Raw genomic sequence first — 18207 nt, 5'->3', positions numbered from 1 at the left:
TTTTAATATATTTGCTTACTTAAGTATTTATCATTGTTATGTAAATTACATTAAGGGTTGTTATTGAATTTAAAAAAAATACAAATACTAATTTACCAAATACTGTAAATACTGTAGACCAATGTAAAAACTCGTGCAAAATATTTCGATCAAATGCACACTGGCTAAATTACAGGATACGCTGGTATCGCATCTTCTTACAACGCCTATATAAATTATAAACTCAGGTTTCTTAACATTTATTTTAGACGTTTTTAAAATAAAAATTGTAAATTTACTATTTCTTTAATCTTTTGAAACGTTTTTTTTTTAATACCTAAATACCTAAATGGAACCAAAACCAAAAGAAATAAAAATATTTCAGACCTTGAGGCCTGTGCTATACACGACGGATGTAATACACGTCGTGTTTTAATCCGCGACGGAAAAGCCTATGGGCTTACATTTTGGCGAATAAAAACGCAAACTTCTAATTTTATATTATTTTAAATTAGGATAGACTATACTGGTGATAGAAAACGTCATATTTATACCATAATTTTATGATTTTTTTTTTTTAGATATTATACAAATATACGCGGAAAAATACACTCGAGGGATACGCCTTGTATAGTCCAGGCCTGAAAGAAATTACTGAATTCGTGGAAATGTCCACATCAAATTTAACTAAATTATAATAATTGTATTATTGAACCTAAGCCTAGGAACTGCCAACTAATAATTATCCAACAATTATAAATAAATATTTTTTATTATTTATTAGGTAGATATTTACTAGGTAGGAACTCGGCTATTAATATTATCTAGCATTCACTTTTATATTAGGTATCTACCTACCTATCTAATTAAATTAACATTAGGTAGGTACATATAATATATACCACCTGTATAAGACATAAAATACGACTATATATTATATAGGTAATATATATCATATTTTAATATTATAGTATAATATAGTATTTTACATTAGCAAGATCATAGAGATATATCTGAAATGACTGTAAATTGTAATAACAATAAGACGCATGGATTTTTTTATAAAAAACAAATACATAGGCACCTAACTCCAACTACGTGCTATTGTCTTATTTTATACATATATTATATAATAGATAATAAATTATGTATGATTATTATTTGATCGTATTCTAACACTTTAAGTACATATAAGGCTGCATTTTTTATAGGTAGATAGGTACTTACCTACAATTTATATGGATTCCATATATTATATCTACACTATATTTATTACATGATTGTGCATATCAAATTACTGAGTAATCTTTCATAAATTATTTTTATTTTTAAAACCAATAGCTACAAATATAAAAATATGTATGATGTATTTATAAATTTCAATTCAAATAATAAAACCATTTTTTAATTTAAACAAATATAATTTGGTTTTTGTTCATTGAACTTAGTAACATATTTTTCTATAATACTTTATCTATAGATAGATATTTTATTATGACACAAAAATGTGTTATATATTGTTATTATTATTATTATCATATTATATATTTAAAAGTATATAAATGGGTAACCTATTATTAGAGTGCAATTACCATTAAGGATATTATTTTATTATTAAGGAATAGATATGGGGCATGGTCACTTAAAATTTAACATAATTTACTATAACATAACAGTTATCGTAGAATCAAATTTCGTTTATAAAAGAGTGATAATCTATTCGTATGTTCGGCTTAAACAAACTTAAATCTTTTAACCTACAGGGTATTTAAGTCAAAATATTATATAATTACATATTTATGCACAAATGGTAAATTTAATTTAAGTTGTATACATGCAACATAGTATTAAACTGAAACCATTTAATAGTAAATAAACCATACTTAAATATACTTCACACAAAAAATAGTTATTTAGTGACAAAATATAATATATTCATTATTGCTCTGTTTATACTTAAATATTACAATTACTTAATATATTATCAAATTCAAATATAAAGGAATTCAAATTAATTGATTTTTAATGGAGATTTTACAATATATATTTTTTTAAGCAAGTTATAAGTATAAAAATATTACAATTTAAAAATTAAAATACTTTAAAAAGTCCATGAAAATGCACAGATAGTGTTCTTATTTTTAAATTTTGTATTAAGTCAATTCAATCTATTGTTAAAGTTTACTACACAAAATTAAAGCTGTTGAATACAAATTTGGGATGTTGTACATTTGTTAAATAGAAACACAATGGAGTGTGACATCCTCCAAAGAAAAATTTCACTAAAAAAAGATATTTGTTTTAATAATAATTAATATTTAATTTTTTTTATTACATTAAAAAATTTAGTAAATTGTATAATTTTAAATTTAGGAAATATCAATTAATTAAAAATTTACATTTTAATAAATGCAATATTTATATATTCTATATCATATTCTAGTTATTTTTACTGATGTACATTAACTTTATTCAAAATCATATAAATAAACAGTTTTTAAATAAATTCAAAATATTCAATTTATGCTCCAATCAGGTGTTTTCTATACCAAAAACGAGCTCTGAAATCATCTGAACAAGTCAAAAATGCTGCTGAATTCGGTGAATGAACTATTGAACGAATAGGTCCATTATGGCCTACAAAATAATTCACAATAAAATCATTTTAATAAAATAAACACATTCAAAGAAATTAATTAAGTACCTAGTGATAAAAGTTGTTGCCGTGAAGCATTTCGTGCATTCCATGCACACAAAGATGTAGTGGCTTCATCTGGAAACATGACATACTCTTCAGTATGATTAAACAATGCTTGTGTACGGTGTTCTTGTTTTCCTATTCAAAAACATTGATTATTCATAAAATTTTGAACAAAACAAATACTAATTTACCAGTGGTTCCAGCTCCAGTATATGCAATCAGACATCGACTAGTGGACAATTCCCAAAGTTTCACTAAAGAATCTTTACCTGATGATAAGATGTACTGCAAATGAAATAGAAAATTGTTTTATTTAATATTTATAAAAATTTAATTAAAAACATTATTACCTTTCCATTTCTTGAAAATGTCACAGAACACACTTGACTACCATCGTGTGCTTTTTCAAATGTGTTAACACATTTGTTAGATACAGCGTCCCATAGCTTAATTGAACCATCTCGACTAGAAGACACAAAATACCTGGCACTTGGTTCATATCTAATAAATCATAATAAACAATATATTTAAAAATAATTTAATAGGGATTTCATATAAAATAATTTTTTGTATACTTAATTGCTGTAACAGGACCAGTATGTTGATGACTGGGAAGTGAACAAACATAGCATTGAACTGTATTTATATCATAAAGCCTTATAATAGGGCTGTTGGTGCCCATTACTATAAAATCTCCAATGGGGTGAAAACTTATACATGTTATAGGTTCAACATCCTGTAATGTAGTTGTATGCAATTAAAATAATTTTTAAAGTATAAAATTTGATAATGTCTCACATTTATTGTCTTAAAGGCTTTCTTCACAGATGTTTTAGAATAATCAAAAAGTTTAACATGACAATCTCGAGAGCCTGAAGCTAAAATTGGTTTGTTTGGATGGAATTCCAAGCACGTTACTTCCTCCAAATGATCATATAAGGTTCGAATTACTGGATGTCCCTGTCCTTCTTGGTTATCAGTGCTACCAATATCATGTGCTTTAGCCAGCATTCTTTCAACATCTAAAATCTATTAATATTATTTTAATAAATCTTTTAATTTAATGTCATAAAATATAATTACTTTGATTGATGCATCACTGCTTCCTGTAGCAATTAACTGCCCATCAGGGCTAAAAGCACCAGCCCTACAGGCTCCTTTGTGGGATGTTACATATACAGTTTCATAAAGCGATGGTTCGGGAGCAGTACAACTAACATTAGTCTCAAATTCCAAATCTAATAAGATTCAAGTAAAGATTAAATATATAAATTTATTTGTTATATAAATAATTAAGCATACCAATGCCTGGTCCAATTAACATTTGTTGAATTGGATTTAAGTTTAATGCTTGTTCAGATTCTTTTTGTCTATCAGTTTCGTGTTGTAAGCCTTTTGTCACTACACTCATAAGTCTATCAGAAGGAGAACAAGGCGGATCAACGTTAACCTGGGCAGCTAAGCTTGATGCAATTGTGGAATGGCCATCATAAAAAAGTTGACTAAACAAATCAAAATCGGTATAAATCTAAATACTATGGATTAATATTTATTAGGATTTATATTTTACCTTATTATGAGCCTGTATAAATGATCTCTATTCTTAATACACATTTCAGGTTTAGCATTATTTACTTCACTCCTCATTTTAAATGTTTATTGAACTATTTGAACTCAATCTCATATAAAAATAATGGATAAACAGTAACTTAAAAAAATAAAATTATTAGTTAAGTGTTTTTAGATCATACTATAATGTAATTTATTTAATATTATAACAAGTTAGCGACATAAACCTAATATTAATATATCATTAAATTATTATTTTCCCATATTTTCTAGTCAATTATGCTGGAACGGATAAAGTTTGAAATATGATAACACTATCAGTTTTGTACACGGACATCCAAAACTAAAAACAACACGAGTAAAATACGTCAGTAACTTCATTCATTAAGAAACCGGCGTCCGGCAAGGCGCAAGCTGCACGGTGGCACAGCTACACGTGAGACTGTGAGAGTCGTATAGTGACTTGTATTTTCACTCGAAAGTCAAAAATATGGCTTACATTTCTTACTGAAAAAACTCTCAGCTTAGTTAAATAATCTGATTTCAATAATTATTTTTTATCTTAGCATTTTCAAACTTTGAATTTAAACTTTAAAAATTCTATTTCTAAACTAATATTATGGTTTTAAATAAGACGAATTTTTACTTTTAACAAGCAAATATTACTCAATTGTAATATATAGTCTATGTAGCTTGTGTAGATACTAGATAGTTATAAGTTAAACTTTTTAATGGTTTAACAAATACTAATCAAAGTTAAATCATATCACTTGTAGAAATTATTCAACAAAAAGGTTAGCATTCTAAATTTAGTATTAGAATTTAAAATTGTACATTATTTCTCTTTAAAATATGTATCTTATCTCGATAAGATTAATCTAAATATTTTATTTCCTCAATTATTATTGAACTTGGATCATATTTGGAAAAACCGTTTATACCTATTAATTTATTTTGATATGAATCGAAACTATATAAATATAATATTTTTTTTCTTATATTATAATAGACTGCAATTGCATACTATTAATAGTCTATATTTAAAAAATGTTTAAAAAAAAACATTAAAGAATGCACTAAAATATGAAATCAAACTTGTAAAATAAGCCCTTAAAATACAAAAATGTCAAAAAATGAAAAAATATGGACTAAAAAAGTTTAAATTTTTAAATCGTTATGTTATGAAACAAATTTTGAGCTCACTTGGCATATCAGAATAAATATGGAAATGCATATAAATATTACAAATCCGCGCTTTACTTATAACCGTATGAATCTTATAGGTGAAGTGGAATATAAAAACAAAGTAGGCACTCATGAATTTTATTTTATTATCTTGCTTTTATTTTAATCTACTTAAATACATACATATTACCTATTAATATTATTAGTGCATTAATAAAAAAAATGAAAATTATATTATTATAAAAATTATTACATATTAATAAACTTTATAAATTATGTATGTACTTACTTTTTACTTATGAAAAAAATTAATAATCCTGATTTGTTTTGAATTACGTTCTAATATCCCGAAAATGGAATTTTTGAAAATTTTCGACATTTCATTTGTAATTTTTGAAAATAAGTTTATTTCTAAATATTGACCAATAATATTTATTTTATACCATTTTTTTTTTTTTTTTTTTTTTGTTTACGAAATTTGAGTCTTATAACCGAATTTTTTTATAATGTATTTGGATATGTCCGTTCCAAACGATTTTGAGTCTATTAAGCGACTAAACTTTTTATACGCGAGTCTTATAACTATAAGCGACGTCCACTATACCAACAATACCATATTGATTTTTGTACAAACCTAATTAGTATTTAGTAGGAATATAAAATACCTACATCGCGCGTGCAATAATTGAAAAACAAATAACGTTTTAAGTTAAGGATTAATAATTTAAGCCACATGTATTTTCCAGCAACAAAAAAAAAAAAAAAATAGATATACGTCATTTATGAATTTATGATTTAAAGATTATGACAGCCAATAGGTCATTTTTTCCGAATTCCAAGTTAGTTACATATATTGGCAGACCACTAAAATCTACACATCTTTTTAATTTAAATTTATGTCGTCTTAAATAGATTTATTTACTTCTTTTTCTTTTCATGAGGTATATTTGAACTTAACATACTAAGCATTTTTGTTTATCTTCATTATTTTAAAGATGTAAAATTAATTTTATTTTCATTAAAAAATGTATTTGGTTGTTATAGTCAGTCATAGTAATATCATACTACTAATAGGTATGTAACCAGATCAAATCTAAAGAATGACATTTTATTGAGCTCAAATAACACTATATACATTTCAAAATATGGTAAGCTTTAATTATTTAAGTTTAAAAATCATTACATGATTTGATTTATGTCTTAAGAATTTTTTTTATAATTAATACTCCATAAAAGTTCTGATAATTAGTAATATTCATTTTTATATTTTATGGAGTAGAATACAGTATACTTCAAAATGCTTATAAATTTTAAGTAAGGATTTTAATGTAACACTTAAATGTTTTTAAATAATTCATCTAGAAATGCTTTTTATTGTTTCTATTTTAAACTAGTTCTATCACAAAAATATTTTTATTTAATTAAAAAAAAAGTATATCAGGACTTCTAGGAATGCAAAATTTTAATATTTTATTGAAATGCTATTTCATAAATAAATAAATAAAATTAATATTAGTATATTCTATGAATTAAGATTTAATTGATTGAGGACTGCTCTCCCATCATAGCTAAGATTGTGTTACTACAATATTGATATTCATATATTATTCATATATGATATATCTATTATTAAATGTATCATATAATACTGTTGTTGTAATGAAGTTGTTAAAGTTAGTAATTACTATTAGTAATAATAAATGATTAAAAATAAGTATAATTTAATATGTATTTTTTTTTTCATGCTATGTATGAACATAGTATTTAAATTTTAGCATTAGGGCCAATTAGTTCTGATAAATGAAGGCCTATAACTATATTATAATGATTTTTAATAAGTATATAATGGCTACAAAAAATTATCTATTGTAATTTTATTAACAAACCAAAATTACAATAGTAGTTTTTATTATTTATAAAAGATTATTTTTTAATATCTATAATTTAATAATTTCTTTTTTTTATCGAACATAAAATGTAACAACATTTAACCCTATAAACTTAAATATTATACTTGGATATTTAAATAAATATAAATTATTCTCACAATAGTTATTGATATTACTACTTTTTAAGATTTTTATACAAATTCAAAAACTAATTATAATATATTTTACATTTATAATTGGTGAAAAAATGCATATTATTCTGTTATTTTGTTTCTATAAAATCGTCATTAAATGTTAAAAAAAAAATAAAAGTAAACTACATAGTTTTTATTTGGAACTGGTACTATTCATTGTAGTACCAGTTTTTTCATGTCGACTTTTGTATTTGGCAATCTCACGACACACTTTTCTGACAATTGACGGAGAATAACCTATGTCTAATAGTTCTAACATTGCACTGTAAACAAAACCATTATAAACATTAAAACATTGACAATTTCCATTTCATAAATTTTAAATAATGGTATATTTGAAGAGATGACAGAACCTATCTTAATGTTCCTTAACACAATTCAATTTAAGAATTAATAAGACTGGATAATGAATAAATGATATTATGTTACAAACAAAATATGGAAATAAATATATATTACACAGGACATCATTTCACAAGTAAAAAAATAATATGCCACAATATTTAACAGTTAATAACTAATAAAGCAATACCTACCTTGCAACATTAGGAGAAATTTTGACACCAGCCAATTGGGCAAGCTCAACAGAATCCAATATGAAACTGCACTCTGTTCTAATAAGAAGAAGTTAAAAAGGAGGGAGTTAAAAATGAGACAATTTGTACTTATGACAACAATAAAAGGTAATAGTAATGAGTAGTAAAAAAAATACTTATACTATAAAATAACAATGAAATATTTGAGGGACACTTATAACACGTAATTTTACAAAAAATTAAATTTAAATTTCATATATTTAATTTATTGAGTTAAATAGTTCAAATAGTGTTATAATAGTCAAGTTTATATCATGATTAAATAAAAAAAAATTATAATAATAATTATATAATACTAAAAGTATCATAGTAGTCAATAGTACAGAATTAATAAAAATGATAAATGTTATCAAATAATATAAAATGATCAACCTATAACTAAATTAAGCTTGATAAATTTGCATGCATTAAATATTTAAATAATATTGAATTAAAATAATAAAATCCATAGTTTTACTTATAACTAATTTAATAATATACATAAACTTTAATTTAGCTTGTATGAATAAATTGTTAACTAAATACTAGATAATTTATTGAATAATTAGGTATTTTTAAATATCAAGTTAAATTAAGTAAATTGTAGCTTATGTTCAAAACAAAATCTTAAGCTTTATCTTCTTTTTCTTTGTTATATCGTTCAAGTTCTTTAAGGAACTGTGCTTTAGGTTTCATTATATTTGGACGATCTCCACGACACTTAGGACAAAACCATTTGCCTTTTGGTTTTGTTGATAATGAAACACATGAAAAATGAAACCATTCTATTGGACATAAATCGTTATCGCAACATATCATTTCTCCGTATGAAATTTGATCACAAAGACAATAGGTTGGTTCATCTGGATCAACAGCTATTTCATCATCGTCATCCAATGATGGTGAATTATCCTTCTGTTGTTTTTTATACTTTCCTTTCTTTTTGGTTTTTGTTTCTGTTTTTTGAGTAACTTTTTTCAACGTTACTTGAGATTGTACTTGCGCTGTTGCTGTGGCTCTTGGTAAAGGTGTGTTGGAATGTTGTAAAACTGACATTGCCATCACATCATCAGAAATTTCTTTATAATCTGGCTCATCGGCTCTATTACGTCGTGGCCGTTTTGCAAGTTTTGCATCATTATTAGATTCATTACTATCATTATCAGTATTGCGTTTTTTCAATTCTTTAGAAACACTACTAGTACTAGTGCTAGGTAAACATCTTTCTTTAGAACAATTACCACTGTCTAGTTTTTCTTTGATACTTGGCTTAGGAGCATCAGGTTCTTTAGCAGAAGTCAAATATTTCCTACCAATTTCTAAACGTCTGACTTTATCATCTACCAAATCAGATATATTTTGAACTGTTTGCACCTTTTTATCTCCTAGATTTAAACCAGTTATTAATAGCTTTGTCAATTTTTCAGAATGTAATGAAGACATAGAACCATTAAAATTGTCTGTCAATTCTTTGATTTTTGACATCATTTCTTGGTACTCCAAATCACATTCACGCATTTGCGTTACATGCCGTTGTACATCTAAAGGCAAGTTTTGGGTACAGTCAATATAATCATTGTAATACTCTAAAGCTCTATTCGTTCGATTCGTCATTTTATCAAAAAATGTTCAACTCAATACATAGATTTTATACACTATAATTGCTATCTGGACAGTTTTATAAGAAAACAGAAAATAATGATTTAAATCAAACTTACTTCTCAAGAACCATAATGTCGAGTAGTTAGTCGTATCTTCGTAAACTGTTAATTAAATTCAAACGTAGGTGACTTAATAATGACAATATTATTGTTTAGAAGAACATTTTTAACGACCATCTAACAATTAATCATTACACAGGGTCAGATGACAGACACTGGTCACTGACAAATAAGATTAAGTATTACGTTAATACTTAACAAAATAATAAACAATACGACATACGTTAATAACAGTCTATATGTCTACAAGTCATAACAGTTAGTACAACATGGCTGGCTAATGGCTATTAGTTTTGCCTTTTGATATCAAAAAAAAAAAAAAACGAAAACTACATGGGGTATAGGTTGCTGATAGTGTGCAGCTGGCGATCACTAAATCTAAAACGATATTATTTTATTTATTATGTTAAGAGTTATCATTTGTTGTTGGTACTCTGTGGTGTAATCACAGAATAAACCCTACTCGTAATTTCATATGACCGTTCTCTTACGATGGGACGAGATACACAATAATATAACTATATCACGAAAAATGTTGGCAACGTTTGCTCGACATAATATGAGATTAGAGTTAACAATTCGACGTTATTATTGTTTTTTTTTATTGCCATCAATTGTGAAATGAAAAAATGTTCTTTAAGTTGTTAGTTAAGCTTCAACGTTTTTAGTACTCATTCGTGAATGAAAATGGTGTTTAGAATTCTACAATATTTCATGAATCAGCAGCAACTGGTAGATAAATTGGCGGAATCGAAGTTTATGAGAAGCGTTGCTCGGTTCGTTGTTCATAAGGCTATTCGTGCGAAATCATTGACAGAAGATATGAAGTCCGAACAATTAGAAAAAACTCTGAAAAACATCACCGAAAAGTTAAAGGACACCAAGAATAAGCTTGACGGTAAACAGTGAATACGTCAATTCGTCCTAGACTGTTGAATATACCTACCTATCCATATTAAATTTAGCTGTACAATGAAAGACCATTCTATAATTTTTTTGGGGTCGGAACCTTCGAAGGACAAAGATTCCGTAACGCGCACCCTGTCTTATTTCACAATGCCTGTGGACGATCTGCCAAAACGGATATTGCTATCGTTCACTCCGCCGCTGCATTCTAGATTTGTATACGTTGACTTCTTGGGGCCGTGTTTGGCGTTCATACTGTTGGCCACGATACTCGGCTACGGACATGCATACAAGACACCATCAGCCATTTATCACAGATCGCCCACCGAAGTGTTGTCCGTCTATTGTCTAACGATGCCAGCGATTTGTTATGTATTAACCCGTTTAGGAAAGTCTAGTATATCTTTTTTGCAGATATTGTCATTATTAGGATACGGTCTTTATGGTTATGTATTCACGCTTGTCATTAGTTTTATATCAGATGAAACGAATAATGTAATATTTTATTTGGCCTTGATACTGTTTACCGGCACTAGTGTTTTTAGAACATGTCTTATAATATTGTTAACAATTAAATTACCTGTTATCAGGCTGTTAGTTTGTAGTGTCATCGCCATTTTACAAACACTGTTTGCTGTATTTTTGTATTTTACATTTGTCCATTCAAGCTTTGCGTTTCGCAAACACTAGATATCTCAAATTGTACATAATTATTTGTTGATTAGGTTTAAATACTAAATAAATTAATGTGCACATTTAAAGTCATTTTATTTTATTTTTTTATCATAATTATAAGAAAAAATATTGTTACAAATGCAATTAGTCTCCCAAGTATTGTAAATGTCTTCATCGCATTATTAACAGTGTCAATATTATTCTTTAATGTTGTAACACCGTAAACACGAATTATCTTTTGAAATTTCATTGATACACATAAATAAAAGTTATCATCATACACAGACTTTGAAAATATTGTTATTTGAGACACATGTCTGTTAGTTGTAATAATGCAATTGTGAGATCTGTAATTATAAATAAAGTGTTGAAAATGTATTACTTCTAAAAATATTTCATGTCAAAAAGTCTTGAGAAAATTGGTTTTATTATATGATAATAGTTATTATAAAAGCAATTAGTGAAATTGGTGCTTGGGTACACATGTATACGAGTATTATATTACACTATTATAAAAGTTAATTTATACATGATTAAAGCTATTTTAAAGGCAATTTTAAATATGAACACAGAAAACATAATATTTTGAAAATAATTTTGTTTAGGAAGTGTATAATAAATAATAATATAGTATAAACAATATATTGTCCCATATACTAAACTAAATAATAAATTAATAGAAGATTTAATTTATATTTACATATTACAGTCAATTCTATATAAACTCAATTGATTAGATGTTAACCATACAACGTCTAAATCTTTATCCATAAGGTCATCCATGAAAATACAGCTTAACTCAATAACATCATTTTCATTTGTCATTGTTACTTCACTAAACGACATGTCTGATTAAAACATTATTATGCAATTGAAGTAAAGAATGTATTATGATAAAACGTATAAATTCTTTAAATATAGGTACCAGATAAGTTCCATGAAAGGGCATTGTACTCATTTTTGGAACTGATTATAAAATCTTTAGGATTTAAAATATCATCATTTAATTTTAAATATCCTATGATTCCTTGGAGTTGTGTTGAATTTAAATTTTCCTAAATAAATGTTAAGAAACAGAAACAGATCAATTAACATAGTAACCTACAGTTAACAGATTTATTACATGTATTTGTATATATAATTTTATTAAAGGCCTTATTTGAAAATTTGAACGTATTTTATGATACTCCCAACTCCGAAACTTTGTTAAAAGATTTGGCATCTCAACTATAAATATTGTTTATATTAATATATTATAAGCAATTCGAATAAATTATAAATAACTAACTTAAAAGTATCAATTAAAAAAAAAAACAACTATTACAACTTTATAATACTTTATCATTGATCCATTTATAATAAATATCATCAGAATCTTATATTACTTCTTTTCTTAGTCAACAAGCACTAGGTAAATATTAGTTTTTTTTGACAATTATGAAAATATCGGATTAGATTCACCTTTCTCCCCCGACACGGCACACACACACCACAAATAAATTGTTCCACCTTTTGATTTGTTTATATTATATTTATTAAGTTATAACTATGGGCTATTATAAATATTTATTTAAATTTTTACTGACTTGAAAGTTGCCAATATACAAATAATTTTCGCATAGTTCAATAAGCATGTCATCGGGTACTATCAATGAACGCTTGTTGTCGTTTACACTCAAATACCAGCTATTACCGTGTTGTTCGATTTCCAGATGAATCCAAGACGAATCAATGTATTCAAACTTTATTGATACTTCGTTAAAGTATTCATCTAATTTTATTTTAAGTTTGAATACGTCGTTATTAATTTCTACTGACATGTAATCTGTTGTAGTGCTTCGGATTGAAATTAAATTTCCGCGGGCTAAAATTTCAAATCTCACGTACAATTCTAACTGAAGTATAATACGAAACATAATAATAAGTACAAGTGTACAACATGCTAAACACTTTATGATAGAACATTTTTTTTTTCGTTTGCAAACCTTCCAATTTCTTCTTAGTTGCGGGCAAGGGATCTTAATCGTGTCAAATAAATCTGAGTACGACTGCTCTTCCGATAGTTCGAAGACTGTGTTGAAAGTCGTGTAAGGTAAATACATGGTATCTGAAAACTAAATTAGGAATGTATTACATTTAGATATACCCAACGTCCATGACGTATAGGGCCTATAGAGAAATTTATTGCGCTGATATATATAAATATATAATATATATATTTATGTAAGTACTTTATCGTTTATGGTTAATGCGTAAGGTATAAAGTTCACATCAAATTTTTTTATGTAACCTTCGAAATCTTCTCCGATGATCATCACTTGGTCCAGATTTACAGTTAATATCATACATTTTATAGATGTTGAAGTTTGGTGGTTATTTAATTGTAGGACTACTTTGTTCTTGGTGATTGAAAAGGAAACTTCATTCCATCCAAACTGTTGATAAAAATAACACTCGATACAAACAATTTAAATCTTTTATCATCGCATAATATGTATTATATATTTTATATATTGTGATTATAAAGTTAGTTTAATGGTTGATAGAGATCTACACAAAATCATGTAAACATGGCTAATTATAATTTAGCAGATTCACATTCTTCATACGGAATTATTGGTTTAATTTTTTCTCACGTTTACTATGGAAGGACTTTGTAACGTAACATTGCACCCATCTAAGTTGACCGTCAAAATAAGATAAAAATTTATCAAATTCAGCTGAATGCTATTGCAATAATCGTCATCACAATCGTCGTTGTCGAACCGTCGAAGTATGGTACCGGACATGTCGAAAGGATAAAACTGTATAACTACGTACAGCAGAGTTGTACTTGTTTCCATAGCAGCATACTTAATGTGAGACTGTTTATCAAACGTGGCCACCATAATTGGTGGTCCTATCATTTAAAAAAGTGTAACTTTATATAAGTATAGGTACAATAGTTATAAATTATATAATCATTATAAATAATTTGAAAAATACTAAAAAAATCGATTATTTTAGTTATATGAATAATAGGAAGTTCGTATATCGTATTCAGTATTATAGTATTTACTACAACCTGCACTTTTTTTCATCAAAGCGTTTTTTATAATAGTATACACTATTACCTAATAATTATTAATAATTTTCACACCTTTGCAGGGCCCTACGTAACATATATTGGTCTGTTCAGTCTCTCCTACGCAATTTCGTCCAGAGCCTTCTGGTTCCGGTCGGCTACAACTTCGTAACCTATACCGGATTCCTTCATCACATGTTGCCGAGCAGGGACTCCATTTTTGCCATTCGGACCATCCTCCATCGACTGTTATGACAGAAGTATTGAAACAAAATGTTATTAATGATTATGTAACAAATGTTTTATTTCTAAACCAGCAGGGGATGGAATCTATAGGTTTATTAAGTTCGATTAGCTGTTTTCAAACTAATTACTTAAGAAAAAAATAGTTTAATATCCTTTTTTAAAGTTGAAATATTACTGTGAATTTGTAAAGCAATAATACAGTATAGTTCATTATAAAATATGTATATACCATAATGGATAATAAAAGGTACATAATATCTACATATTATATTTTGGCTGTAGAAGTAAAATGTTGACATTCATTTTATATAACCAGAAGTTAGAACACTGATTGAATGAGTAGTAAATACAATTTTTTTTTTGTCTAAAGCCAGGTTCTGATACTAATAACATTTATTATATTTTTGATTTTCTCTTATAACTCATAAGTTGAAATTCAATCGAATATCAACGGAATAGTTGAATACATATATATTACATGATGATGTATGCCAAATCTGAATTCGATTGAATATTGAATTTATAAAAACTGAAATGAATACTAAATTACTGGAAATTATATAGGTAATTTAGATACCTATATTTCGAATTATCGGTTCTTGTAGTATATTATAATATACCTATAGGTAGTACACTATAAGTACCGTAATGCTTTTCGAGACGAAAGGTTCCACTCCTTTCAACTGTAGGTCTAAATCGAAATTATCAGACATCTATACATTATATTATATTATGTCCTATCTTTAAATCTATATGACTATATTATATTGTACATATTACATATTACCTCCAGGTGCATAGCATTGACCGATTTCTGTGTGTGGTCCTGAACACGACATGTAGAAACTGTTATTATTGGTATTAGTGGACCGACAAAAACGTTTCCGGACGATGATGCCATTACCTTGCTGAACGCTACATTCTGACCATTTCATCCACTTACACCAAGTCCCATCTATTGAATATAATTTAATATTATATGAGAAGATTATTTACAGCTGTAGAGAGATATCTTAGTAAATATATTTTTATTGTTAAATTATTTTATTTTTTAAATTATATTGTATTTAAATTTAAAATTGGGATAAGTTATTATAGTGTAGGTACTCGTTTTAGCGATACACGATTTCCCGAAACAATTTTTAAATTCTATATAGTTTCCGGAACAGTTAAGTGAAGTTCTTGAAGGGTTAGGACGATCACAACGTCGTAATCGGTATTGCATTCCAGAACCACATGTTGCAGTGCACTTCGACCAAGAACTCCATTTATTCCAGCCTCCCCTAACTTAAAAACACAATTAAAATAGTAATAATTAATAATATTTTAAAAAAAGCACCTATTCCCTGGTATAGGCGGATAAAAACTATTATTTTAATTCTGACATTCGCTTACCGGGGCAGCCCAAGTTGTGTTTAACACATAACAACGCGTTCCACAACCGATCCTACGAAAAATAATTTGAAATAAAATAACGCTATCAATTTAACCATCACAAGAAGTATATTATTAAGAAGTTTTGACATTATTTTTATTGTCGTCCTGAGATGATTAAAATATTAAATTTCTAACTAACAGTATTATTAGTAAACGTGTTCTTCAAGGCGTAATAATTACAATGGCCCGAGAAACACGCATCCAAAATAATCTGATTTGTGTTTCTCGTTCTTTGCAGAATGTAATTCAACTCTCGTGTTCTGAGTTCATTTCCTTCGGTGGCTTCGGTGTAATTACTTATTGTACATCCTAAAACGTGACAAGTTTTCCACTCGTGATTAAATTCGCAGAGAACATCGCTTGACGTAGTACTGCGGTATCGAGACATGTAGCCAGTTTCACCACACAGACCCTTGCAATTGGTCCATCTTAAATAATAACAATAATAAAAGTTAAAATGTAAGATGTCGATAAAAATGGTTGGTAGATACTTGAATTGTAATCATGAAAAATATAGTTCTATACTTAAATAATTTACGTGTAGCTGTGTATAATTAAACATTGTCTGTATTTACTTGTTCCAATTAGGGTCCGAATTTGTTGAGTTGTATTTTGTATAATTCTTAGCTTGGACATGTTGTTTTCCTAAATCATACTATACATAGACATTATGTATTTATTGTAATTTTATTGTAACTTATAACATATATGTGTTTTCTGCACTATTAAAGATATTTTTTAATATTTACCTTTTAATTATTATTAAAATATTACATAATATAGTAGTACGTACAATACTGTATAAAATGATTTTGTTTTATTATTTATCGTAGTGATCGGTGAAATTTATCTTTAATACTATATTACTATAATAATAAATAATAATAATAATAATACTATAAAAAATAATAATATTATGCCCTCACTTACTATCTATAATGTATGTAATCATTAGCTTAATAACACAAGTCCAAATCCAAAACATTATTTTTAATGTTGTTATAGTTTCTTAAATATGTATTAAATTATTTTGTTACCGTCAAGTCAACAAAATTAAAATAACACAACTAACAACGCGGGTCACGTGGATCTATGGCTGCGGAAAATATCAAATTAGCCATAAATCATAATAATTATTAATGTAATGTATTGTATCTATTATTTATTTTTTATTTTTGCTTGAAATATACGTTAGTAAACATGTAAAATATGTACGTAAATATATACATGTTATATCCTATGTCTGTGGTAATTATTAATTAGTAATATTAGTAATAACTAATAAGTATTATTTTATTATTTATTTATATATTTATAATTTATGTTACAATAGACATATTATGTTGTTATGTGTTTATAATATAATAAAATATTTAAAATTATTTTCATTTCATACGAGGACGGGCTGATTATATAGTAATGTCTCAGTCTCATAGTTATTTTTAGATTTACGATAAAAATTTTATTTGTTGTGCATTAATAGTTTATGTCATTGGTTTAGAGTGTTTGCCGTTTGTATGGTTTAGTGTGTGCGAAGACACGACAGTGTAATGTTATTTTTTTATTATTTATTGAATCTATAATGACGACCTCTTCAGATGTGCGGTTCAAACAGCGCGCTGTTTTTGAATTTCTCGTTGTAGAAAATGTGAAATCAGTCAATATTTATAGACGTCTGCTTGCGGTTTATGGTTACCTAACTCTCGATATAAGTTCGGTTCGTCGTTGGGAATTACGGGTTAAAGGTTTTGAAGTAGAAAAAACGATTATTGGTAAATATAACTTGAGTAAAATCATATTGTTTTTAAAATACCATAATTAATTATTTAAAATATGTGTTTATTGGTAAGTATGTGACTTTGAGAAACACTGAGTTTTTCAAATTTAAATTAATACTAATGAAATTAACATTCCAATAGTTGAATAATTAAATAACAACATTTTATAAATTTTAATAAAATATTTAGGTATCGTAAATTCGTTATTTAAAACAAATTTGAATTTATACCTGAATCTGAATAATATCGAGTTGAAATAAATGTAGCAATACTGCAGTAGTTACTAAT

General features: G+C 26.7%; 6 protein-coding genes across 7 annotated transcripts; 2 read left to right on the top strand and 4 right to left on the bottom strand.

Annotated features, from left to right (window-relative positions):
* Positions 1-2430: 2430 nt before the first annotated feature.
* Positions 2431-4400, bottom strand: LOC112592655 (cleavage stimulation factor subunit 1). Its single transcript, XM_025336807.1, has 9 exons — positions 4251-4400; positions 3983-4182; positions 3764-3918; positions 3479-3709; positions 3256-3416; positions 3031-3181; positions 2872-2965; positions 2684-2815; positions 2431-2616 (listed from the first exon to the last, which is right to left on the bottom strand). The coding sequence occupies exons 1-9, from the start codon at positions 4325-4327 to the stop codon at positions 2501-2503; spliced, it is 1317 nt and encodes a 438-aa protein (XP_025192592.1). The 5' UTR covers positions 4328-4400; the 3' UTR covers positions 2431-2500.
* Positions 4401-8621: 4221 nt separating this feature from the next.
* LOC112592653 (inhibitor of growth protein 2-like) lies at positions 8622-10131 on the bottom strand. 2 transcript variants are annotated; one of them, XM_025336804.1, is made up of 2 exons: positions 9811-10131; positions 8622-9633 (listed from the first exon to the last, which is right to left on the bottom strand). In XM_025336804.1, the coding sequence occupies exon 2, from the start codon at positions 9608-9610 to the stop codon at positions 8720-8722; it is 891 nt and encodes a 296-aa protein (XP_025192589.1). In that variant the 5' UTR covers positions 9611-9633; positions 9811-10131; the 3' UTR covers positions 8622-8719. The 2 variants fall into 2 exon arrangements, with proteins under 2 accessions (XP_025192589.1, XP_025192588.1); XM_025336803.1 differs by lacking the exon at positions 9811-10131 and having other exon boundaries at positions 8622-9804.
* A 250-nt stretch (positions 10132-10381) lies between these two features.
* On the top strand, positions 10382-10737 carry LOC112592657. The gene has a single exon (XM_025336809.1). The coding sequence runs from the start codon at positions 10495-10497 to the stop codon at positions 10720-10722; it is 228 nt and encodes a 75-aa protein (XP_025192594.1). The 5' UTR covers positions 10382-10494; the 3' UTR covers positions 10723-10737.
* Positions 10738-10768: 31 nt separating this feature from the next.
* LOC112592656 (protein YIPF3-like) lies at positions 10769-11680 on the top strand. The gene has a single exon (XM_025336808.1). The coding sequence runs from the start codon at positions 10786-10788 to the stop codon at positions 11407-11409; it is 624 nt and encodes a 207-aa protein (XP_025192593.1). The 5' UTR covers positions 10769-10785; the 3' UTR covers positions 11410-11680.
* Positions 11681-12090: 410 nt separating this feature from the next.
* LOC112592664 lies at positions 12091-14711 on the bottom strand. The gene is made up of 5 exons (XM_025336819.1): positions 14534-14711; positions 14031-14293; positions 13626-13829; positions 12977-13508; positions 12091-12242 (listed from the first exon to the last, which is right to left on the bottom strand). Exons 2-5 carry the CDS (start codon positions 14280-14282, stop codon positions 12091-12093), a joined length of 1140 nt encoding a protein of 379 aa, XP_025192604.1. The 5' UTR covers positions 14283-14293; positions 14534-14711.
* A 769-nt stretch (positions 14712-15480) lies between these two features.
* LOC112592663 (A disintegrin and metalloproteinase with thrombospondin motifs adt-1-like) lies at positions 15481-17126 on the bottom strand. The gene is made up of 6 exons (XM_025336818.1): positions 17072-17126; positions 16717-16786; positions 16281-16569; positions 16100-16151; positions 15812-15991; positions 15481-15659 (listed from the first exon to the last, which is right to left on the bottom strand). Exons 1-6 carry the CDS (start codon positions 17124-17126, stop codon positions 15481-15483), a joined length of 825 nt encoding a protein of 274 aa, XP_025192603.1.
* Positions 17127-18207: the final 1081 nt, after the last annotated feature.

Source organism: Melanaphis sacchari, unplaced genomic scaffold, assembly GCF_002803265.2.
Source record: "Melanaphis sacchari strain LSU unplaced genomic scaffold, SCAv2.0 Contig183_pilon_pilon, whole genome shotgun sequence".
In the NCBI taxonomy this organism is placed as follows: Eukaryota; Metazoa; Arthropoda; class Insecta; order Hemiptera; family Aphididae; genus Melanaphis; species Melanaphis sacchari.
This window is presented reverse-complemented; position numbering and strand designations above follow the sequence as displayed.

Coding starts and splice junctions, on each gene's coding strand:
- LOC112592653 (XM_025336803.1), bottom strand. CDS start 9,706: ATGACGAATCGAACGAATAGAGCTTTAGAGTATTACAATGATTATATT.
- LOC112592663 (XM_025336818.1), bottom strand. CDS start 17,126: ATGTTTTGGATTTGGACTTGTGTTATTAAGCTAATGATTACATACATT. Junction 16,570..16,716: donor TCGGACCCTAATTGGAACAA/GTAAATACAGAC, acceptor TTATTATTTAAG/ATGGACCAATTGCAAGGGTC. Junction 16,152..16,280: donor ACACGTTTACTAATAATACT/GTTAGTTAGAAA, acceptor TATTTTTCGTAG/GATCGGTTGTGGAACGCGTT.
- LOC112592655 (XM_025336807.1), bottom strand. CDS start 4,327: ATGAGGAGTGAAGTAAATAATGCTAAACCTGAAATGTGTATTAAGAAT. Junction 3,182..3,255: donor GGTCCTGTTACAGCAATTAA/GTATACAAAAAA, acceptor ATGATTTATTAG/ATATGAACCAAGTGCCAGGT. Junction 2,617..2,683: donor GCAACAACTTTTATCACTAG/GTACTTAATTAA, acceptor ATTATTTTGTAG/GCCATAATGGACCTATTCGT.
- LOC112592656 (XM_025336808.1), top strand. CDS start 10,786: ATGAAAGACCATTCTATAATTTTTTTGGGGTCGGAACCTTCGAAGGAC.
- LOC112592657 (XM_025336809.1), top strand. CDS start 10,495: ATGAAAATGGTGTTTAGAATTCTACAATATTTCATGAATCAGCAGCAA.
- LOC112592664 (XM_025336819.1), bottom strand. CDS start 14,282: ATGGTGGCCACGTTTGATAAACAGTCTCACATTAAGTATGCTGCTATG. Junction 13,830..14,030: donor AAAGTCCTTCCATAGTAAAC/GTGAGAAAAAAT, acceptor TTTTATCAACAG/TTTGGATGGAATGAAGTTTC. Junction 13,509..13,625: donor CATTAACCATAAACGATAAA/GTACTTACATAA, acceptor TTCCTAATTTAG/TTTTCAGATACCATGTATTT.